At 32.8% G+C, this 26,525-nt stretch overlaps 1 protein-coding gene across 2 annotated transcripts in view; it reads right to left on the bottom strand.

Annotated features, from left to right (window-relative positions):
* Positions 1 to 26,525, bottom strand: part of PIK3CB (phosphatidylinositol-4,5-bisphosphate 3-kinase catalytic subunit beta) — a 178,206-nt gene that overhangs the window by 72,775 nt on the left and 78,906 nt on the right. For both annotated transcript variants that reach the window (XM_025043589.1, XM_025043590.1), the window contains 5 exons: positions 24,131 to 24,356; positions 14,837 to 15,060; positions 5,831 to 6,010; positions 2,994 to 3,164; positions 2,037 to 2,114 (listed from right to left, as the gene is read on the bottom strand). In XM_025043589.1, coding sequence (XP_024899357.1) covers positions 2,037 to 2,114; positions 2,994 to 3,164; positions 5,831 to 6,010; positions 14,837 to 15,060; positions 24,131 to 24,356 — 879 coding nt within the window. The remainder of the gene's footprint in view (positions 1 to 2,036; positions 2,115 to 2,993; positions 3,165 to 5,830; positions 6,011 to 14,836; positions 15,061 to 24,130; positions 24,357 to 26,525) is intronic.

Here is a 26,525-nt window from a genome sequence, read left to right as displayed (position 1 = left end):
GAGCCTGCCAACCTTTAACAGGAACTACACAAGAGGTCTTAATGATGTATACCCTCATTCCACATCATCTAGTTCTGTAGTCTCACCTTGCCAACCCTTTTTCCAGTGGGGTTATACAGTTGAATGTAAGTAAGTTAATGTAATTATGATATGGTTTTCTTATAGATACACCATATCCTGTGTAAGTGCTGCACAGGTTAGGAACTCTAGTACAATGCTGAAAAAAAATCTGAAGAAAAAAAATAGGGGTGTGCAACTTTTCTTCTTTCCGAACTTTTTTTTGGCTGAGACCTTCGATATGATGTTAAATATGAAGCAATGAGAGTAGATGTATCAGTCAGGATTCTCCAGAGAAACAAACAGAACCAATAGAATGTGTGTGTGTGTGCGCACATGTGCACATAGACATGCACATGCAGACACATTTATTTAAGGAATTGCTTCACATGATCATAGAGTTGGTTGTCTCCTGTGGTATGCAGGGTTAGTTGGTAAACTGGAGACCCAGGAGAGTCGATAGTTTAGCTCTAGTGTGAGTCTGAAGGCCTAAGAACTAGTGGTCTTAATGATGTATACTATGGGAATAAAATGTCACTGACAAAGACATAATATGTAATGCTATATAAAAAATATATATATAAAAACTACTCCATATGACTTGAGGATAGATCTGCCTATATGTGACTTCTGCCTTTAGGAATATAATATCAAGAAACGCTATTGAATACTTATGACTGTCCAAGATGTACTATAAAATAAATAAATCAAATAAATCAAGTTCTAGAATAATGTATATAATATCACTTGTTGTTTAACCAACCAACCAATCAACGAAATGAATAAAACCAAACTCCTTCAATCACCAAACCATATGTTTATATATATTTGTATAAATATGGAGGTCACTCAGTAACCTTAAATCCCATATGATCACAGAGAAATGGGTAAGAGAGATCAGTAGTTTTTTTCTCTTGTTTATGTTTGGACTTTTTTTTATCTGTTGCAACAAAGTTGTAAGTAAGTTAATGTAATTATGATATGGTTTTCTTATAGATACACCATATCCTGTGTAAGTGCTGCACAGGTTAGGAACTCTAGTACAATGCTGAAAAAAAATCTGAAGAAAAAAAATAGGGGTGTGCAACTTTCCTTCTATCATAATTACATTAACATACTTTTGCAACTGGAAAAAATTAATAAGAAAATAGAAAAATAGAAAATGAAGGCTAAAATAGAAAATGAAGGCTAATTAGCATAAGCATGCTCATTAAAAATTCAAATCTAGCTGAGACTATAAGAGTAAAAAAGCCCTTATTTTAATGACAGCTACCCAAAGAATCTTTAATGTCCATTTACAAAAGCAAGCCATTGGTAATCTTTGGCAAGGTGTTCCTGAATATATCTCCATGCCAGCAAACATCTCAAACTAACTGAATCTCTTTCTTAGATCACAAAACTATTCACTTAATTTCCTGCCAAGCAAAATAGGAGAAAATGCATGCTTTATACTTTGAGACAAAATGCCTTGTTAAGCCTTCACTTAATTGTATGAGGTTGTGCAATAAATCTCTATGTGTTAACAACTTGTGGTCTATAATGTAGTCATCTATTTTCTTCCAGGAAATGGTATTACATTTTCTGTGTTCAGCAAGTTTAAAAAAAAAAAAAAAAAAAGGCTGAGAGAGGAGGCTGGGTGCAGCTCTAAGCAAGGCTGAGAAAGGAGAGTAAGCTTGCATACAAACATGTGACCTATAGTTTCACTTTAAATTTCACTTGCTAAATTCCTGATCTCAGGCAATGTCTTTTACATAATATATACTTGAAAATGTCATTCTGTCTGGTACATCACCAACTATTCAAAGAACACTTTAAAACAAAAATTCTTAATTGTCTTATAATAAATTGCCATATTTCTAGCTCATGTAATTGACCGAACTAGGTAAAATTTAATCTCCAATGTTGCATTCATTGAGCATATCAGTAAGTTATTCAAATAATGAAGCAGATAACAAATTCAAATCTTAGCAAGTACTCACTTTTACAGTTTCTTCTGTGTTAAGTTTACTTCCCTTAACCAAGATAATTTGGAAAGGGTTGTTATTTTCCCAAACATGCTGTAAGAATGAAATAAATACAAAGTATTTTAATAAACACATGAATATTTTATGCTAGCAATGAAATCATCTTATTAGTTCTCATGTCCACTGGCAAAATAATGACAACAGACCTCCAAATTAACAACTGAAAGTCACAAATATTAAATTAAGCATCATGACCACTAGCACTTAGTTCTCATGGCAAAATACAGGCAGCATTCAAATACTGCTAAGAGATTTACTAAAGTAAATACCAAAAACAAACAGCTTTGAATAAATTAGAAATAGATCATTTAAATTAATATACAGATAATATCTTAATCATCAAGGAATGGCTAAACATACAATTTGTTAAGACTGAATAACTTTTTTTAAATGTTAATTGTTCCCTTGAACACAAACTTAAAATTTGCTTTATACAAATGTATTGCATTCTTGAAAAAATGGTGCCTTTGATACACTTAAAATCTAAAAGTATTCAATAAGACAAATTATAACACAAACACTATCATAGCTAAGCTGATAGAAATGAAATATACCAGTAAGTTAACAATTTCTGCATATCTACCTTTTCTATCACAATGTCTCAAATTGCTCACTGAAGTCCTATGGTTGGCTCTAAACTCAAAAAAATCTCTAATTTAATGGTGTTTTGCTTTGGCGCCAAAAGATCACCAAAAATATAAAGGCATATTTACATTTACAGGTAGCTTGAGTAAGGGAAAATGACAGTAGCTAGACAGATAATTATTAATAAATGGTGATGGATCTTTGGCAAATATGCACTGGTTTTCACAGAAGAGGAAGCAAGCAAAGAAAATATGTGAGACTTAAGCATACAACCTAACAAAATCACATGCCTTTTGCGATTGTCAAAAGTTCACACATGAAACTTACAGAAATAATTCGAGTTTTCTTTGGTGGTAAAGGAAGAGGAAGGTTAGATGAATTTCGATTTATGGCAGCCTCTATGGCAATCATTTCCTGTTCGTACATCTTTTTGATCTTGCAACATTCCACAAGTATAAAATGCGGCAAGGTCCTGTTCATTACACAGTTTCGGATATACTAACAGCGGCAAGAAATAAGATAAGGATATTCAAGCAAATACTTAAATCAATAGAAGAATAAAATTAAGGTGAATAACACTATACCAAATGCACTATGAAAGTACATCTTAACTTGATGTCAAGAATACAAGGAATTAAAATCACAACATAAAAAAGCTACCATTAACTGAACATCTAAGGACATAAGAACTGAGCTAGATACTTCTTATATGTTATAGCTAATCTTCATAAAAACTGTGAGATTATCCCCCATTTAATAGATTAAAGAACAAAAATCAGGATTAAGTTATAGACCTAGTATCTTTAAAACCTAGATTTAAATCCACCTGCCTAACTGCTTTTGTTGTTGTTTATTTGCTAACCCTTGAAGTAATAATATGTGCCTCAGACTAGATGTTTTGTCTTCTCTTCTCTGGACTTAATACCTGAGAGTTTGACCAATCAGCACATCTTTCAGGGACAGGCTTTATCATCATAGATGGATATCACAGTGCAAGCTTTCCTTAGTCAGTCAGGAAAGGTGGACGTGTAGTACACATATGACCATTTCTTAAGTCCTCGAGTGGCCAACTCATACTTTCCCACGGATCCTTGAGGTAGACCTGGTATCTTTTCAGCACAGGGCTCCAGGCAACCTTACTGTCTCCCCAGAAAAAAAACCTACCGGCCACCCCAGTTTAGTGCTCTGTTTTATTTCTATGAAACCAGAATGACTCTCCAGAGGCATATAATAAAGGGGGTGGTTATTCACATTACCAAAGATTCCTAACAAATTGAATAGAAATCAAATGTATTACTCAAAAGAATAACCTTCCTATACAATTATGAAGTGTAATTCCATGTATTATATTCAATTCAGAACCACTAAAAATATATTTTTTGAAATTAAAAAAAATTTCCAAACTGGCCGACAAGTGGCAGTTAAATGATACTGTGATAAATATATTGATTCGAAACTTTTCAATAGGAGATATTATTCCACGTCCTTTACATTCCTTTGCCTACATTTATATATTGTCTCATGTGACTTTGTACAAAAACGTATGCATGCCTTTAGTTTTCTTTATAATAACCAATTCTAGTGTTTGGAAAAATAATATACCTTTCCCTTATCAAGGTACGATAAAAGTGTTAAAGAAGCAGGAGGCTACTTAAAAGATAGCAGATAATGAAGGGAAGAAATCAGTATTTCTATGCTCCCATTGAGCACTTTCCAACTTCCTTCTTCCCCTCACGTGCTACTGTTTCAAGCACTTACTATCAGAATGCCACAACTCCCAAAGCTGTGCACAGAAGTTATAACTCCTGTTAGACTCTCTACCTGCTAAAGCACAAGAATTAAGAGACACACCAAAACTCTGAAAACAAAGGTGTAAAATTCCCTGTTATCTGCTAATAAATCACAGCTTCTTGTTCTCAAACATCACTTAATATTTGGCATGCCTGTACTCCTCTTTCTTAAAATAAAACAAAATAACAAAAATCACAAATAAAAATAATCACATATTTTTTCTAAAATCTTGTTACTCTTTATCTATTTATACAACTTGGCACTTAGCCTATTATTCTTTATGTAATGACCATTTTTTGTCTCCGAATGTAATTTCAACAAATATATCTTCAAGTCCTTTGAAGGCAAAGCCAGGATCCTACCCTTTAAATAGCATACTTAATGGCAGAGAAAGAGGTATTGTACTGTACATATCTTATTTAAACTCCACTTTACTCCAAAAATAATCTGAGGCACTTAAGTGCCTTCCATAAAGCATATAATCAAAGAATTCATGATTAAGTGGTAATAAATATCTCAAAGATTAAGGCAAGCTTTTGAGAATGGTCATATCTATGTTTACAAAATTCCTAACACATTGGAAGTAAGAAAAAAAGGTGGGGGAAGGGAGAGTATACATATAAATATTAGAGTGAAATTGAAAAGTTTTCTAATACACAGTGAAAATTTATATTACTTTACCTAGTTAACTGATAATCACAAATAAGTTTTTATACAATTCAATTAATGTCTATTTAGTCAAAATATTTTATTTTACTTCCCCCAGAATATTTCATATCTAAATCATTATGTTTATATAATGAAACAGTAGAAAAATAATATACCTTTCCCTTATCAAGGTACGATGAAAGTGTTAAAGAAGCAGGCGGCTACTTAAAAGATAGCAGAACATGAAGGGAAGAAATCAGTATTTCTATGCTCCCGTTGAGCACTTTCCAACTTCCTTCTTCCTCTCACGTGCTACTGTTTCAAGCACTTACTATCAGAATGCCACAACTCCCAAAGCTGTGCACTTAACAAATTGTATTAAGAATTCATAATATACAACATTATAACACTAAAACAATCAAAAAGCAGAATGAAAGCATTATAAATAGACACATACATAAACATATATAATAGACACATACATAAACATATATCATTATGACCAAAAAAACATATAACTTCAAATAAAATGACAAAAACATGCCAAAATGTTAACAATGGTTATCCTAGAAGTGTAGGATTATGGACATCTGTTATTTAATTCTGTATAATATCCTCTAGGTTCCAAATGTTCTACTGTAGTAACATTTTTTTTTACCAGAAATTTAAATTGTTAAATATATACACACACGCTTCTCTCGTAAAATAATAGTTAATATACATACCTGGAACTGAATTAGTGGGTGATCACCAAACACATATTCTACTCTCCCACTGACTTGCAACACATAGTCACAGGGGCTAACTTCATCTTCTTTCCCATGAATAGTCAAACGTTTTTGGATTGCCAATTCATTTACCTTGATAGGATTCATATTAGGAGATACTTGAAAACTAAACACATCCTAAAGAAGGGGGTAGAAAAAAGAAGCAATTTTATATTTGTGCTAAAAAAAAAAAAAAAAAAAAATCACTCTTTGTATGTGTACTTACACTACTACATTTAAACAGCCATACATAATTTTTACATATGTATGTCCTTTACAGTCAACAATCCAATAAATTTTCCTATTTTCTAAATAAAAATGTGCCCATGTCAACTTTGTTAAGATTTCTGATAATCTGTAATTCATCTTACGCTACACCAAGTACCACTGTTTTCACAGGTCACATTAATATTTAACTAAAGATTACTAATATTTAAAGTTCCTCATCAGGTAGTTTATCACATGCATTTGCCCAGTAAATATCTTTCTTTCAAAAAGTTTAAAACAAAAAAACCTGTAGTTGTTCAGTCTGTATTAAGTAAAAAATTATATGTTTTTACTGGTAAGAAGAGATCTATACTTTATACCAATTAACCCATAAATTAACAATTCTGTCTGATTTTACAAACATGTTAAAAGAAATGAAGAAATTTTAATTGTTGAAAAATGAAGATATAGTTGAGATGGAATATTATTAAATTCATTCATCATAAATCTCAAAGGTACAGAAATTAAAGATTATTTAATAATACCTGAATCCTCTGATAATCCAGCAGAATAATTTCCCACCATATGATCATATATCAAAGATTTAAGAAAGCTCACTATTTCCCAAGGCAACCAACTACTACTTTGGGCAATTATAATTATTAGAAAATTCTCTATATTGACCTAAATTGATTTTGCAATATTTTCCACAAAATTAACTTAAGTGACCTCCCTTTTCCACAAAGTATCACAAATTCAAACTTTTAAAACCTAAACCTACTGGGTCTTCCAATGTACTTTCTCCAGTATTTTTACTCTTTTCTCTTCTATATTCTATATGAGTTTGTGCCATGTGCATCAAAGCACAGGAGCTAAGATCCACAGAGTCACTTGAGAAGTCACATCATTCTCCTTTTCTCCCCCACCTCATCTCCCAATAAGATACCAATGATCTATATACTAAAGGTTGCCAATTGTCACCTTCTTTCCATCTGTAGTAATGAATGCTCTCTTCTACCTTAACTCTCTTCAATGATTCTTTAGATCTCTCCTAAAGAGCAACATAGCTTCTGATTTGATCTCCCTACCTCTTGCACTATCCACCTCTAAACAACTCTTCACCCAGGTTAGAAAGTAATCTATCTTTAAAAGGAGAGCCCCAAAGAGATATACTATTTTTTAACATAACGCAAATGGTCATAATTGTCTAAAGCAGTGGTACCAAATAGAACTTTCTTTAATAATATAAATAATCTATTCTGTGCTGTCCAATACAATAATCATTAGCTGCAATTGGCTCTTGAGAACTTGATTATGTGGCTACTGTGCAGAACTGAATTTTTAAATAAAATTAAATATACACATGTGGCTAGTGGCTACCATATTAAATAGCACAGGTCTGAATGATAAAGGCCAGGCTCCTTTATATAAATTATTCTGTGATCCCCATCTACTCTATTTTACACATAAACTCTTCAGAAATACAAACCTAAAGGACAATCTCATTATCAGATAGCAAGAACCTATAGAAAACACAACTGCACTTGAGAAACTGCAGGTATTAAGTCAGAAAATGAAGCAAGTATGGTTAATGTTTTTCAAGAATTAAAAGCAGCTTGAAAATGAATAAAGAGCAAGTATATCTGAGGAAAACTCAAAGAGAACAAGGAATACAACATGTTACATAAAATTTTAAATTCAATATAAAAGAAAACAGCAAATTTAAAAAGATTTTAAAAGACTGACAATATCAAGCATTAGCAAAGATGTAGAGAAACCAACCTCTCAAAATACCATTGGTAGGAATGTAAATTTAAAAAACAATTTGGAGTATCTATTAAAAACCAATTATGCACATACACCTGACTAATTCTATTCCTAGGTGTATGTGCATGTATGTATGTGTGTGTGTGTGTGTGTATGCAATGGAAATATGTAAGTCAGCATTAGTCTATGCAACAGCAATGTTGAATTTGATCTACTGTGTGTATACATGTATATACATGTATGACAAATAAGGAAATATGAACATGACTAGAATTTAAGGATAAAAAAGTAAGCAAAATAAAACAAAACAAAGAATGAAAAGATAAGCCACATATTGGAAGAATTAACATATTAATGACAAAGAATCACTAGCCTCAAAATGTCAAGAACTTCTACAAATCAATAAAAAAAATAAACAAACATAACAGAAGTACAAATGTTTCATAAATGTGAAAAGAGTCATCCTCACCAGCTTTGAGCAAGATGCAATCAAAATAACAATAGAATTTATATAATGGAATTGTATATAGTACCAAGAGCTCCAACCTTTTCTCCAAAGGCCTATCTTAATCCCTGGATAATTAAATTTATGTCTTGTAAAGACATAGTAGTGAGTCATCATCACCTCTGTTCATTTTCTCCACACAAACTGTTAACTGGACTGATTTGATCAGAATTCAACTTGACTGGTTCTTCCTATATTTCAAGTAGTTTTCCAACACCACTTTCATATACTTCAGAAAATATTACATCTTTTATGAGACTATCTAACAAATACACTGGGGATATGGGTGGGAACAAATACGCTGGGTATACAGGTGGGAGCAGGGGGGAATACAATTCATTGGCGACTATGTCTATATCATCACAACTGTGGTTATTCAGATAATAACTACTCAGGAGAGGAAATACTTATTCTTGAGAGTTTTACTCTACATGCTTCATGTTCCTCAATTTCTGCTCATGCTTCTGATACAGTCTCTGGAATTCCCCTCCACTCCCCAAAAAATACTCTTCATTTCTTCTTCCTCCCTCCATCCCCTAACACACAGGAGACTATTTCAAATTGCCCCTCCCTTTGTTGATAGAATTATTTCATACATCTTATTCTGGCTAAGGTGAAAAACAAGTTTAAAAGTGCTGCTCGGGTTTATCAGTATTCTTTACAATGATTCTTGAAATAAAAAATAATGCATCTATTATCTGGCCACTGCGACTACTGTTTTGTAAAACTGAGACACAATAGTTCCATATTTACCTTGCTTAAGAGCCATGTTCTACAGATGGCTGATATGGACCATGTAGTCATCTAAAGCTCTGCATATTTTTCACAGAAATTGCTGCCTACAAATTCTGGAAAATTATTTTTAACCTAAATGAATACCTTGTTACATTTCATGTCATTTTTACTTTAGTGTTCACATGCTGCTTTTCCAATGTTGGTCATCAGCAGTAATGATGAAATGGCCAAATGAGAATTTTGTAGAAATGGGAGGGGCAAAAGAGAAAATGCATATATGATGGTTGCCAAACGTCCTTTATTCTAATTCTGTCATTTCTATATTTTTGGTGGTAAACTTTTATTTACTTATAAAATAGTGCTGATAATAAATTATGGTTCTGGATTTATAAATCCAAATTTAGTCTTACTTGCCTCAATAAAAAGCTGTATACTTTGACTTCCCATAATTCTTTAATAATTTTTAGAATATACAGATTTTAATAAAATTGCCCACATGCTAGATCACAAATCTAGCTTTTACAAATACCAAAGATTCGATATCATACAGAACATATTCTCCAATAACAATCCAATTGTGAGATATAAACAACGAACACTAAAAAAATCTTCTGAACCATTCAGCATTCAGTGATTCAAAAATCTAGCAATTTAAGCAAAAAAGCAATTAATACTAGGAATTAGGTGATCAAAATTGCTTTTTAGAAGTGAACATCAGGAAAGGCTTCCAAACTCTTCCAGAACAAATGACCTGAGTATGACCTGAGACTGCTTTGATCTCTGCCACAGGCAGCAAGATGGGAACCAGAGGCTGTGCAGGTGGGGTCCTGTGGCAGTCTGTGGTGGCACTGGGACTTCTTGGTTGAAGACAGACCACCAGGCTGCAATCCAGGGAACAGAAAGCAGCCACTGCTGCTGTTGCAACTGTCTCACCACGCCCATGAAGCCAGGGACCAGACATAAGATCCTAGAGTTTAGTGTTACTACGCTCAAAACTAACTCTCAACATTAAAAAAATAGAGATAAGACACGAGAATGCTACTAAAGAAAAACCATATATTCTGTTACCTTGCTTGTCAGCAAGATAATGTTTACATCTTTTTAAAGATATAACTGACATATAATGCTGTGGAAGTTTAAGGTGTTCAATGTGTTGATTTGATATGTTGCAAAATGATTACCGTAATAGCTTTAGTTAACATCTACCTCTATCACCTCATATAATTACTATTTCTTTTTTTGTGGTGAGATCATTTAAGATCTACTCCCTGAGCAACTTTCAACCATGTAATATGGTATTATTAACTATAATCACCATGCTATACATTATATCCCCAGAACTAATTTGTCTCATAAATGAAAGTTTGTACTTTTTTTTACAACTTTATTGAAATATAACAGATAATTATATTTCATTCAAGATTCAATTAGCTGCTCATATTTATACTGTACAATTTAATGAGTTTTTTTCAATTATAGTTGGCATACAATAATATATTAGTTTCAGTTGTACAGCATAGTGATTAGAAATATATATCTCAAAAAGAGCTCATCCCACTAAATCTAATACCTATTTCCCCTTACATATTTATTACAACATTGTTGACTATTTTCCTTATGCTATACTTTATCTCTCCACAACTATTTTGTAACTATCCATTTGTACTTCTTAATCCCTGTGCCCTTTTTCACGGTCCTCCAACAACCCACCTCCTGTCTTGTATCCCTCAAAATATTCTCTGTAGCTAAGAATTTCTTTCCATTTTTGTTGTTGTTATCATTTATTTTGTTCTTTAGATTCCACATATATGTGAAATTATGTAGTATTTGTCTTTCTCTATCTGACTTACTTTACTTACAATACCCTCTAGGTCCATCAAGGCAGTAATTTTTTCCATGCCCTTCTTTATAGTCTGTATCTTTTAATCTGAAGTGAGTCTCTTCTAAGTAGCATATGTAGAAGTCTTGTTTTCTTATCCATTCGCCCACTCTATCTTTTGGTTGGAGTACTTAATTCTTTTCCATTTGAGGTACTTCTCGATAGGAATGTAGTAATTACCATTCTTTATTCCTGTTTTTGATACATGATTTTTCTTCTTAAAGAAGTCCTTCCAACATTTTCTGTAATACTGACTTGGTGATGATAAATTCCTTTAGCTTATTTTTGTCTGGGAAGCTCTTTATCTGTCCTTCAACTCAGAATGATAGCTTTGCTAGATAAAATATTCTTGGTTGTAGATCCTGGGTTTTCATCACGTTGACTATTTTGTGCCTGCATAGTTTCTTTTGAGAAATCAGCTGCCTGTCCTGCAAAGTTTCTTTTGAGAAATCAGCTTCCGGTCTTATGGGTGATCCCTTGTAGGTAAATAACTGCTTTTCTCTTGCTGCTTTTAAGATCCTCTCTTTGTATTTAACCTTTGCATTTTACTTAGAATATGTCTTGGTGAGGGTGTCTTTCTGTTCATCTTTTTTGGGACTCTCTAAGCTTCCTAGGGTTGTATATTTATTTCCTTCACCAGGCTAGGAAAGTTTTCTATCATTATTTCTTCAAATAGGTTTTCAACTTCTTGTTCTTCCTCTTCTTCCTTCAGGTACCTCTATGACACAGATATTTTTACATTTAATAGTGTCCCATAGGCTCCTTAAATTATTATCATATTCTTGGCTTTATTCTTGCTGTATTGATTGGGTGTCCTTGGCTTCCCCGTTCTCTTTATCAGTGGTTCGATCCTCTCCTTCCTCCACTCTGTTGATTCCCTCTAATACACTCACTTCAGATAATGTGTTCTTCATTTCTGACTGGCTCCCTTTTATAATTTGCATTTTTATGTTTGTTATCTCTCACCCTATTAAAATTCTCACCCTATTTCATCTACACTTCCTTTAATTTCACTGAGCATCGTGATAACCAGTGTTTTGAACTCTGCATCTGTTAGATTGCTTGACTCCATTTTTCCTGGATCTCTGTTCTGTTCTCTCATATGGTTTCTGCTTCTTTGCCTTCCCATTTGGCTGCCTTTCTACGTCTGTTTCCATGTACTAAGCGAAGCTCCTAAGTTTCCCCATCTTATTAAAGTGGCTTTGTGTATTAGGTGTCCAGTGGCACAGTTCTGAGAGGGGTTCAGCTGCAGGCTAAGTTTAGCCCCAGCCTGTGCCCCTCCAGGGCCACCTATTAAGATTCAGCAAGCAATACACAGAGGCTGTGCTTATAGTTGCCTCAAAAGGCCATGCCAGAAACTGAGGCCAGCTGCCACTAATGTAAGTCTAGGAGCTGCTCAGCAAGAGGCACAAGACTCTTCAAGGACACAGTTGGATGTAACTTGGGTAGGGCTGGGAGTTGAGGGAGGCAGAGTTTCCAGGAATCCTCTGGGCAGAACGACCTGACCTCTGTTATCCAGTTTGATAATGTCTCAACTATGGCGGCACTGGGTCAGCACACTGGGAGAGAGAAGGGCTCAAGAGAGGAACAATAGATACAGCAGGCACTTCTGCCTGGGAGAAAGTCTAGCCTCTGGCCCTCACTATGACAACTCAGAGTCCTCCTGTAAGTCTCTGGTGCCCCTCGAACACCCAAACCAGTACTGGTGCTCAGAGTGAGCAAGTCTGTCACTGCAAAAGTACAGCTGTGGACATGGCCACTTTAAGAATATCCGCAGCTGCCAGCTGCCACTGCCATAGCGTCTGTCCCACTCAGCTGCTCGGACCAGGTAGCCTTGTATCTTTGCTCCCTCCTACCTCCTCCCGTTGCAGGGTGATTTCTTACTTCTCTCCTTAGTTGAAAGGCTTCTGTTCATCTAGACCCCTGCTGACTCTGCTTGCTGCTTGCTCCATGTTTCCATCACAACTTTGATTTGGTCGCAAGAGGAGTTGAACAAAGCCTCTATCATCTATGCCATTTTCCTTTGATAATTTAATAATTTTACTGGTCTATATAATCTAAAAGTCTGGGAACTTTTTGTTTTAATCCCTGGGGAAATATTAAGCCAGAAGAAATGGAGACTAAGGAGAGATATGATAGCTACATTTCCACTCTCTGAATATTTGGCATGTAGAATAAAGGGAAGATTGAATGGGTACTTATCCAAAACAGAAAAGTCTAACCAGATAGGCAAAAGTCACAGACGCTAGTTTAAAATTTAAAAAATTTTTAATTCAAAATTCAAACTGTAAATGTGTGCTTGCCCACAGTGAAAATGTGCTGCCTCAGAAGGTAGTGTGTTCCCCCTAGCACTGGATGTATTTGGTTAGAGATATGAGATATAAGAACTGGTGAAAATTATTATTATATTATATAAAGAGTCTGACTACATGATCTCTAAATTCCTTTCAGCTTTAAATTCTGACTGCTTGGAATGTAATAACATTTCCCAATATCTCCATTACTCTTCTAACTTTTAAAACACTTCTTTTCTCACATACTTTATTACAATGATGATTACATTAAAATCTGTATGTCTAGTAGAGATTTGACCCATATGTAATGAATTTCAGACTGATCTAGAAATTCAGACTTATCTTGAAAACACTGAGCCACTGTTTTCAAGTTAAATTCTGATCATCTTTTAACAGTAAAACTCCCTATTCCTGATCTTCGAACACTGTAGAATCACCTAAACAGTATTTTAAATTTGATCTTGACATATTAATATCTGAATCTTGGCATAAACTGAACTTTAGTCTCAATATATCTCAGGATAAAAATATCCTTTGTAAAATACATATCTTCTTTTGTAAAATGCCAGAAGGCAGGATCCTTTTTTCACATTTGTCCTAATACTTAGTAACATGTTGTTTGAAAGGAGGTAGAACTGGATAAAACCAGAAACACCTGGATAAAATTGTGGCTCTACCACTAACCAGTGAGGAGGCCTAGCACAAATAACCAAATTTCTCTTCAGTTTCTTCACTGTAAAATAGGGAGAAGATAACACTTTATGGGGTTGTTGTGAAAAGTGGCAAATATATTAAAAATACCTTTCATAGCTCCCAGCATAGTATTAGTGCTCAGTAAAGAATGGATACATATACGGATTTTGTCATTGTTGTCATCACAGTAGAAGAACAAAATAAAATATCCTTTAACTCCTACCCTAATTTAAGGCCAGATCCTAGATGATAAATGACAATGCTTGATACAAAGACAGTAGCACAATCCAGTTTGTAAAATTACTCTGAATATTCAGATATGGATTAACTGAATATACACTCATTATAATGCCCAATTCCATATCAGTACATAATAAACATATTCACAGAACACAAATATAAGAATATAGAGAAAAAGATCATTTAATCAAATCTTTCATATTATAGACAAGAGAAAAAGCACATGAGAAAATAAAATAATATCCACTCTAAAGAACATTATCTAGATAAGGGTTAGCAAACTTTTACTGTAAAGGACCAAGAGTCTCTGTCACATATTCCTTCTTTTCTTTTTTAACATCCCTTTATAATTTTTTGCTTTTGTACATCCCATTAAAAATGTAAAAACCATTCAAAAACAGTAAAGTTTACTGACCCCGATCTAGTCTAACAAACTACTGCATCAAAAAAATCATTTATGAGCAAAAGATGTGTCATTTTAGATTACTACACATAATCCTAAATTTACTTCCATCTTAAATATAAAAATGTTCTTTGTAATAATGTTTACTAGGTGAGCAAGAGCCTCTTCTGAGACTGGAGCTGCATTCAGGTGAAAACCACAGATTTATTACAAAGTATTTCTTAAAATAATATTACACTACCTGACAATTTTCAAAATGAATAGCCACAATGAGCTTTCCTCCATAAAGCTTATCTTCTAAGTTTTCAAGAATGGATGGTTCATGCTCTGGTGGATATGTTTGCTTTAGCCAGTCCATCCAAGACAATCCCACAAGCGACTGAATCTTTTCCTCACTCAACTTGCGCATTTTTATTCGGAATTCATTGACTTCAGGATCCTTCAAGGCATCAAATTCATGTAGACCTAAACATATTTGTTAAAGGTGTCATTTTGAGTAGCTAATAATAATAAAAGAAAATACAAAATATATTCAACTAAAACTTATTTGGATAATTGAGTTTTATCAAGAAAACAAAACAAGGCCTGAAAATATTTTTTAAAAATCAAATAGGTAAAATAATAAATTTCATGTACAGAAGATAATTATACAATTAAATTTCTAAAGAATACAAACTTGAAACCTCACAAAAAATGTAGTTGGTTACCACTTTTATAAAGATATGGTTACCAGTTTTATAAAGATAATCACTGAAATCCACAGTACACATTTTAAAACCACATATAAGAGATCCACAGTTTTTCTTTTTAAACTGAGTCACATTTAAAGTATCTGAGACAAGCTAAGAATCTGCACATTTTCCAAATACTGTATTGGGAGAATACTTTATCCTGAAATTACTAGAGGCCTAAAACTCAAGTTATGATTTAACTTAGATTAAACTTTCAGTTCACTGTGATTTTTCAACAATGATCACAGTATATCAATTAGTCAAAAATGTCATAAACATAAAATTATGTTTGTTGTACTTAAGTATGAACACTTCAGCAATGAAGACAACTATATATAACTTTCTTATAAAGTTATCATTATTCTAATAAGTGATTCTAGAAATATAAAACAAAAAATAAACACATGTAAATTTTTATACATGGCTTAATTTGTATGTATCAGATAGGCAAAAATTTTAAAGTCTGACAATACACTGTGGAAGAAGGGATAGAGAGAAACAGGCATATTTACTTAATATTAATTAGAATTTATTTAAAATATATTAGAATTTATATACACACATTCACACATACATAAACATCCTTCATCTTCAAAACTGCACCAATAGGAATTTCAACCTGAGAGAAGCAGGACCAACCAAAGAAAGACAAATATGCTCGCAAACCAATCATATAAGATGCCCAGCTTCTTATATGAACCAACCTCCAGCTTCCTACTGCCACAACTTCCAATCAGGCATATCTTTTTTCGGTATAAAACTTGAGTCACTAGCAAACACAAAGTCTCTTTAATATAGGAAGCTCTGAGTAAATAGTCTGTTCTTATTTAGTGGTCTTAGTTCCACAAACCTATGTACAAATAACATAAGTATAAAAACATTCACTGAAATTGTTTATAATAATTAAAAACTAAAGAGCTACAGTTAATTATTAAGACTTGATTTAAAAAATTAAGATACATCCATATTCCACTGCACAGTGGTACAAGTGATAAAATGAATATATTAGATCTATTGGTCAATATGTTAAAAGCCCCAGAGATAGTAAGTTTAAAAAGCAGGGAAAGAATGGGTCTCACAAGATTCCTTTTATGCATATTCAAAAGCAAGAATATGAATAAACTTTGTTTTGGAAAGATGCTTGAGGGGACAATATTAATAGCATTTCATGGTATTGGGGAACAGGAGGCACAGTGAGGCAATCTGTTACTTTTTGTTCCACAAAGCTAATCAATACCATTCCATTTGAATCTATACTACTTGAATACATGCATGTCATCAAGGGTTATCTAGAAAGTGTACTTATCTGCATTGTTTATTTACATTTATGTATTAAAACAACTATTACTTCAAAAATAAGAATCAATTTGTGGTATTAAATATAGGAAAATTAAAATGTTTAAGTTGCATAACACAGCAAAGGTAAAATCTTGAAGGTACAAGATGATTTCCTAGATAGGTTTCGTTCTGGAATAAAAATACATTACTCTAACTCATATACGAATGAACTTTAATTTAGGAAGACCAGCTGAAGCATCTTTTTCCCCAGCAGTGTTCAGACGCTTTCTACTCACAGATAATAGGTATTACAGGTTAAGAAAAGGGAAATGAGTCGCTTATATATAACAAAAATTAAACTCTTATTCTCCTTTTATCTACTTAAAGTCATGTCTAATTTACTTTCTAAATATTTCTCAACTCTATCTACTTCTCCTAGTTACTTTTTTTAATCCTGGACATCATCATCCCTTCCTTGGATGATGACTACAGCAGTCTTTCACTAATTTCTCCACTGCCAGTCTTAATCCCTCTAATCTGTCCTCCATTATCCAACTTGAATAATCTTTCTCAAATAAAAACATATGATTGTTTTAGAACACTTCATCCAAAAGCAGCATTTTTTTCAAGTGCACATGGAACATTTTCCAGAACAGTCCACATGGTAGGCCTCAAAAGTCACAATAAATTTAAGACAATATCATATCAAGAATCTTCTCTGATCACAATGGTATGAAACTAGAAATGAATTACAAGAAGGAAACTAAAAAGCACACCAACACGTGGAGGCTAAATAACATGCTACAAAACAATGAATGGGTTAACAATGAGATAAAGGAGGAAATCAAAAGATACCATGGGACAAATGAAAATGAAAACACAATAACACAAAATCTATAGAACACAGCCAAAGCAGTTCTAAGAGGGAAACTGATAGCAATACAGGTTTACTTTCGGAAACAAGAAAAAATCTAAATAAGGGATCTAAACTTACACCTAAAGAACTAGAACAACAAACAAAACCCAAAGTGACTAGAAAAAATAAATAAATAAATATCAAAGCAGAAATACACAAAATAGAGGCTAAATGAAACAAGACAAAAGATCAATTAAACCAAGAGAAGTTTCTTTGAAAAGATAAACTGAGCTTGTGCTTTGGTGCTGTTAAGCCCCACAGTCTCTGCCGGTTAATAAATTCTCTTTCCTCTAAAAAAAAGAAAAAGAAAAAGATAAGATAAACAAAATTGATAAACCTTTAGTCAGATTCACCAAGAAAAAGAGACAGAGCTCAAATAAATAATAGCAGAAATGAAAGAGAAGTAACAGCAACCACCACAAATACAAAGGATTATAACAAAATACTATGAACAATTACATGCCAACAAATTGGACAACCTGGAAGAAACTGACAAATTCCTAGAAACATACATTCTTCTAACAGTGAATCAGGAAGAAACGTAAAATCAGAGCACAGCAATTAACTGCTGATGAAATAGAATCAGTAATCAAAAAACTCCCAACAAACAAAAGTCCTAGTTCTAATGGCTTCACAGGTGAATTTTACCAAACATTCGAAGAGGACTTAATACCTAGCCCTTTCAAACTATTGCAAAAAAATTGAAGAGGATGGAAGGCTTCCAAACCCATTTTACAAAGCTGGCATTACCATGATATCAAAATCAGACAAAGACATTACAAAATTATAATCCAATCAACACTCCTGATGACTACAGATGCAGAAATCCTCAAAATATTAGTAAACTAAATTCAGCAAAACATTAAAAAGATCATACACCGTGATCATGTTGTATTTATTCCGGGGATGCAAGGTGGTTCAACATCTGCAAATCAATTAATGTTACGAACCACACAAACAATATTAAGGATAAAAATCATACGATCATATCAACACTGGAAAAACACTGGACAAAATCTGACATCCATTTATGACAAAACTCTCAGCAAAGTGGGGAAACAAGGAACACAACTCAACAAAACAAAGGTCATATATAACAAACTCACAACTAACATCATAGTCAACGGTGAAAAGCTAAAGTCTTTTTCGTTAAGATCAGAAACAAGACAAGAATGTCCACTTTCACCATCTTCATTCAACTTAGTATTAGAAGTCTTAGCCATAGCAATGAAACAAGGAAAAGGAATAAAAGGTATCTAAGTAGGAAAGGAAGAAGTAAAACTGTCATTATTTACAGATGACATGATATTATATATAGAGAACCCTAAAGAGTCCACCAAAAAAACTATTAGAACTAAGAAATGAATTCAGTAAAGTAGCATGATACAAAATTAATATTCAGATCAGGTGCATTTTTATATACCAATAACAAGCTATCAGAGAGAGAAATTAAAAATACGACCCCAATTGCATTAAAAAGAATATCTAGGAATAAATATAACCAAGCTGATAAAAGAAAACACTAAGACGATGAAGAAACAAACTGAAGAAGACACAAATAAATGGAAGGATACACCATGCTCATGGATTGGAAGAATAAACATTGTTAAAATGTGCATCAATCTACAGATTCGATGCAATGCTTACTAAAATCCCAAGGGCATTTTCACAGACATATAACAAGCAATCCTAAAATTTGTATAGAAACACAAAAGACTCCAAACAACCAAGGCAACCTTGAGATAGAACAAAGTTGAAGGTATCACACTAACTGATATCAAACTACACTACACATCTATAGTAATCAAAACAGCATGGTACTGGCATAAAAAGGGACATAGATCAATGAACAGAATAGAGAGCCCAGAAATGAATTGACACCTATATGTAATCTATGACAAAGGAAACAAGAATATACAATGGGGTAAAGACGGTCTCTTCAATAAAGGGTTAAGAAAATTCGACAGATATACGCAAAAAAAAAAAGAAAGAAAAGAAACGAGACCACCTTCTTATATCATATACAAGAATAAACACAAAATGGATTAAAGACTTAAATGTTAAGACCCCAAACCATACAACTCCTAAAAGAAAACTTAAGCGGTAAACTCTTTGACATTGTTTTCAGCAATATTTTTTTGGATATGTCTCATCCAGTAAGAGAAACAAAAGAAAAAATAAATGGGACTACATCAAGCTAAAAAGTTTTTGCACAGTGAAAGAAACCATCAACAAAATGAAAAGACTACCTACTGAATGAGAAAAGATATTCGCCAATGATACATCCAATAAGGGGCTAATATCCAAAATATATAAACAACTCATACAACTTAAAACCAAAAGAACAAACAATCTGATTTAAAAACTGGCAGAGAACCTGAACAGACATTTCTCCAAAGAGGACATACAGATAGCCAAAAGACATATGAAAAGATGACCAACATAACTAACCATCAGGGAAATGCAAATTAAAACCACAATGAGCTAGATATCACCTCACACCTGTCACAATGGCTATAATCTATAAATCAACAAATAAGTGTTGACAAGAATGTGGAGAAAAGAGAACCCTCGTGCACTGTCGGTGGGATTATAAATTGGTGCAGCCACTATGGAAAACAGTATGGAGGTTCCTCAAGAAATTAAAAATAGAACTACCATATGACCAGTAATTCCACTTCTGGATATTTATCCAAAGAAATCCAAAACACTAATTCAAAGCAACATTATTTACGATAGCCAAAATATGGAAGCAACGTAGGTGCCTACCGAGAGACGAATGGCTAAAGATGATATGATACATTTATATAATGGAATATTATTCAGCCATAAAAAAAAAAAAAGAATGAAATCTTACCATTTTAAGAACATGAATGGACCTAGAGGGTATTATGGCTAAGTGAGTTAAGTCAGAAAAATACAAATACCATGATTCCACTTTTAAGTAGAATCTAAAAAACAAAATAAATGAACAAACAAAACAGAAACAAATTCATAGATACAGAGAACAAACTGATGGTAACCAGATAGGAGGAGTGTTCGGAGGATGGGGCAAAAAGGTGAAAGGTATTAAGAAGTACAAATTGCCAGTTATAAAAATAGTTTCGGGGATGTATAAAGTACGGCATAGAGAACATAGTCAATAATATTGTAATAATTATGTATGGTATCAGATGAGTACTAGACTAATTGTGGTGATCACTTTGTAAGGTATATAAGTGGTTAATCACTATGCTACATATAAATGCTGTAAATAATATAATATTGTATGTCAATTGTAATTGGAAAATAAATTGATTTTTTAAAATACAAATCTGATCATGTTACTCTCCTACTTAAATCCCTTCAATAGCTCCCAAGTGCCCTTAGGAGTATGTCTCTACTTTTTATATGGCCTGCGTGGCTCTTCACGCTCTGAAGATGCTTGCCTCTCTGGCCTTCCTGCTTGCCCTAGCTGTCCTCCTAAACAAATCATAAGCAATTTCTTTTATTCCTCGAATAGGCCATTTTCACATATGCCACTCCTTCTAGTTTTCCTTCTTCCAACTGCTTTTCACTTGTTCAACTCCTAATCAGCAGTGAAGGCTCAGTTTAGCTGTGTGACCTCTAAGAGCCTGTCCCTGACTCACCCACGTGATTTACTGCAGTGTACACATTGTATTGTAATTGTCTATTTCCTGATCCATCTTTCCCACTGGATCATGAGCTCAAAGCAGACAAAGACCACATCACCCAAGTTAACTGCTGTAGTCCCAAATATAAACACTCAACAAACTGCAATTGAATTGCAATTGCTACTGTGTTGGTCATTTTTATCAATACATTACATTACTCTTCACGTAAGTATTAGAATCAACTGAGAAGTACAGATTTCTTTAATTCATCACAAATTCACTGAATCCTGATCTTTGAGAATCTGCTTTTTAAGAAACTGATGAAGCTTTCATCTACAAAAATCTCTGAAAAATAGAAACTGCTGAAAATAAGAAGTTAGGCTGTGTAATTTAATTTTAAACTCAATTAATTTGCTATATGTCTTCTGGTAAGACAGTATGATTTAACAAACCTTAAATTTTAAGATAAGACTACTGTATAGTTCACAGTCAAATATTTTAACACTTCACAGTCAAATATTTTAACATTAAAAAAAAGAACTGAGTGAATAGTGTCTTCATACTAAAGATATTGTTAAAATCCAGCAGACTACATGTTTACTTCACATTAAGATATGCCACAGTTTTAGATAGGTCAGGGGAAATAAAGAAGTTTTCAAATGATTTTTTCAGGATGCTAATAAGATGCTCTGATCAAAATTTACTACTGGGTGTTTGGAGAAATTAATTCAAGGGTGACATGTGCCTTCATTACAGAGAATAATCAGAACCAAAACAGTTGCTCTATAAATAATAATTTAGAATTAAACATAGAACATAAAATGATCAGGGACATATTTAAGAGAATGTATTTTTAGACTCACAAGGGCAGTTATGTCTGTAAAGATTCTATTGTTTTCTTTGGGAAGGCGGAGGCTGCAAACTTGTTCCTGAAGTTAAATTGAAATAATTGTTTATTGTTTTCCCAGGAGGCATGACCTCACTAAGCCCGGTTATAGTCATGAAATACAAATCAGCAACTGCAAAAACTGACTTGTTAGGTATTTAAAGTAAAAATTCATTCTAAAATATTAAAACAGACACTCAACTTCCTAAATGAATGTTAGTATCTGAATTTGTGTATATAACCACACCACTAGTTTTTCTAGAGATGCTAAAGTCCTAAAGTACAATTTATAAATAGTTAAGAGCTTATAAATTGCTTAATTTAGTGACACATTCCTTACATCCTGATCATTCAAACTGCAGGGCACACTATAAAAAAAAATTGTACAATAAGCTTTATGATACTGAGTGAAATATAATGCATTGTTTATAAAAAAAGAAATTCAATTCTAATATGTATATATAAAAGATCCCTGTGCTGTAGTAAGGTAAACTTAGGGTTGCCAAATCAAAAAATAAATAAATAACCAGTTCTATTTTCATTTTAGATAAACAATGATTTTTTAGCCTGAGTATATCCTATGTAATATTTGGATCTCCTGCATTTTTATATACTAAATTTGACAAGCTTGAGTAGAGGTTATGGTAGCTAATGACTCCATATGTTTTGAAAATCAAAACCAGAAGAGAATGCAGTGATCTACGTTTTAAAAAGATGGTATACTTCAAAAAAGATACCCATATCCTGAAGAAGTTAGCTCTCTCTGTGGTGCTAACCTTTTGGATTATCAAATATTTTACTACATCAAAATATTATCAGTGGATATTCTTGTCCTGGATGATAAGACTTATAAGTGATTTTTATGTTATTCCTACTTTTCCATATATTCTTCAACTCAAAAAAAAAAAAGGAAAAATTTTTCTAATAGAGAAGAATTAATCTATTTTAAAAATCCTGGAGTACTAGAAAATAGAAAAGAATGTTTTCTACTGAGTCCATTAATATATAAGAAAAAAAAATTGTATGGTATATAATTACAAACCTATTTAATGGGGAGAAGGGGTTATTGCCAAAAGCAAACTAACTATCCTCTGAAGTAATCAAACATTTTTAAAGACCAGGGTGTCATTTAGTAAATCAACACGGTTCTGTTCTAAGTACTCAGAGGGAAGAGTTCAGTCCGACAGTGTAATAATCATTAGCTAGACTTAATTACCTAAGATCAAGCTCAAAGAATATTATCTTAAATGGGATGGTTCTTGGGGGGATGGCTACAGTATCTTAAAGATGGTACCACATTTAGCCTCTAATAGTAAATGTGATCAATACAGGTAGCCAATCCAGATCCAAAAACGTCCAATTGATGTTTTAGTTTTGTATTTGTACTCCCATCCTCAATAATCCCTTTTAGTACCTAATTCAAATTGGTATCTCATCTAAGGGAGAGTAATGTCAGTATACCATTGGCCCCTGAGACACCTAAGATTACTATAACAAGAGAGACTCTTCTATGTTTTTTATTTTATTACTCACAATTCTCCCTGGATTAATTTGCAAAGAATGATATAGACATGATACATTCTGACTCACTACAAAAATAACTCCTTCCTAAAGATAGTTTCAGTTATGGAGTAAAATTTGTCAATAATATGGGTTACTTATGGAAACTTATCAGCTTAAAGTCTTGGTCGGTGTAGAGTTGTAATATAAAGTATGTTCATACTGTAGGTGCAGTTCACAAGAAACTGAGGATGTACCTCTTTGAAAAGGGCTTCTCAAACTATCTAAAGACAGGAACAACTTTTTTCTTTCCAATCTATCAAAAAAAAAACAAACCAGTATTTTTGTAAAATAAAAATAAGTCACTAGAAAAGAAAAAGATACATAAAACATAAGCCTTTGGATACTGTGGCACTACCACATTTCTAGAGGCATTTCTAAACATTTATTCTTGATTTCTATACTTGCCTTATGTCAGACTGGTAACAATAAAGACAGCATTGGTCCACAGATCATATTTTGCAAAGCAATGTCTTAGATCATACTTATGATATGTTTATACATAGAGCAACACCCTCTAAAAAGTCATACAAAGAACTTTAAAAATTACCTTTTCCTATAAGGACTCCAATTTTTGAGTCTAATTTTTCCCCTGGGTCACAACTTCTTGTCACTAACTTGAGAACTGGAAGAAAAGGTCTGACATCACACAGCCTTCTTGTTTCATCTTCAAGTTCCTCATATACAGCAGTTTGATTCACACATGCAAACATATAGGAGTCAATTTCCATAAGGAGGTTAAACATTGGGTAATTGTGAACCTGCTTCCACAACATCTGCAGGAAAAAATAATAAGACATTGCCTGAAATGGAAACTTTGCTCAAGTGTACAAAGCTATACTTACAAGGATGCTCGCTTGTAGTGCTGTTTGTAAAACTGAAAAACTAAGGATAAAACAAACGTTTAGCAATAGGGATTAGTTAAGTAAATTATAGAATATTAAACAACTATGAAAATAAAATAGAAATACACTGTTAACATGAAAAGCTATCAAAGATATATTAAGGTTGATATTTTTTAAAATAAAAAATTACAAGAGATATATATGATATTAACACATTTTTGTAAAGTAATATAATGGCATAGTATATAAAAATACATTTATATAAACAAAATTATTGAAAGTGAATATCTATGAAGAGTAATAATCAGTGAAGACTGCCATATTTAAAATTCCTGTGAACACAAATAACTTTAAAATAGGAATTTTAAAGTATGTATCATGACCCCCATACAAAATGAGTATTATTTTTGTCCTGCATTTTTTTCTATTCACTAGAGTTGTCTTTATTAACTAACATTGATTGCTCTGTCAAGATCAACAGAGCTCTCATCATCTCTCCCCTGCCCCCAGGTCATATAAAATATGAGATCACATAAAATAACCACCATACAAACACAGGTGGGATTATATATTTTAACTACAGCCAGTATAAAAGCCAAGAACTGAGGGTAAGAGACCTGAGATAAGATTCATGGCCAATCCCCAGATTCCGTTATACAAAAACAAACAGGAGAAAGGAGTGCTAGGCAACAATAACAACAATTATAATTATAATTAAATTATAATTGTATTAACCAATGTTACCCCAATAAATTTAATTTTAAAAATAAATAGATAAATAAAAAGGTTTATTTTCCATAAAAAGAAAAAGAAAAACAAATAAGTGAATTTTAAAAATGAGCAATAGACTTGAACAGACAATTCTAAAAATGGCCAGCAAGAACATAAAAACAACCTTATTCATTAGGGAAAAAACAAATAAAAACTATAATAAGATACTACTTCACAGCCATGAGGATATTATTTAAAATAAAATTAAAAAAAAGAAAAGAAAATAGAAAATCACAGGTATTAGCCAGGATGTAAAGAAACTAGAACCCTTGTGTATTGCTGATGTAAAATGGTATAGTCACCATGGAAAATAGTTTGGCAGTTCCTTAAAAAGTTAAAACAGAATTATTATCATATGATCCAATGATTCCACTTCTACATACACACACACACACACACACACACACACACACACACAAACTTGTGCACCAATGTTCATAGCAGCATTATTCACAATAGCCAAGACATTTATAGCCAAAACGTGCATCAAAAGATAAATGGATAAACAGAAATGTGGTATATCCAAACAGTAGAATATTATTCAGTCTTAAAAAGAAATAAAATTTGCATATATGTTGCAACATGGGTGAACTTTTAAAATATTATGCTAAGGGAAAGAAGCCAAACACAAAAGGACAACTATTATATTATTCCACTTATATAAAGTACCTAGAATATACACATTTATAGAAATGAAAATTAGAATAGAGATTACCAGGACTAGGAAAAGGGGAAGTTTATTATTTAATGAATATAGAGTTAGTGTTTGAGATGATAAAAAAAAAAGTGCTGGAAATGGATATTGGTAATAATCAGGCAACACTGTGAATGTACTTAATGTCATGGAATTGTGCATGGAAAAACAACTCTAATGGTAAATTTTATGTTATACATATTTCATAACAAACTTTTTTTTAAAAAAAGGGGTATCAGTGGTTAATCCAGCTTCAGGTAAAGCCACAGGCATCCATACCTGCTCCTGTGAGGTGCCTCAAACAATTTTATTTTTAATTCTAGGGATCATGAAATTTTAGAATTCTCATGTCTCCACGAGTTAAGAGTTAAGAGGCTGTCCAAAACCATGAGCTTTAAAAAGGTCTATCATCTAAATATTTTTTCTTAAAAAATATAACTCCCTCCCTCCCTCCAAAAAAAAATCATAACCCTTGGTTTTCATATTGAGTTCAGCTAGTTAAAAAACGTTAAAGAAGAAAATTTAGAAAAACAATTTCATTTATATGATGTGGTCTTCACAAATTAATGGCACTCATCAATTCACCTGAAAAAATAATCCAACAAAACAGGTAAGCCTTGTTATGTGAAAGAATT

This window comes from Pteropus alecto, unplaced genomic scaffold, assembly GCF_000325575.1.
Source record: "Pteropus alecto unplaced genomic scaffold, ASM32557v1 scaffold92, whole genome shotgun sequence".
In the NCBI taxonomy this organism is placed as follows: domain Eukaryota; kingdom Metazoa; phylum Chordata; class Mammalia; order Chiroptera; family Pteropodidae; genus Pteropus; species Pteropus alecto.
This window is presented reverse-complemented; position numbering and strand designations above follow the sequence as displayed.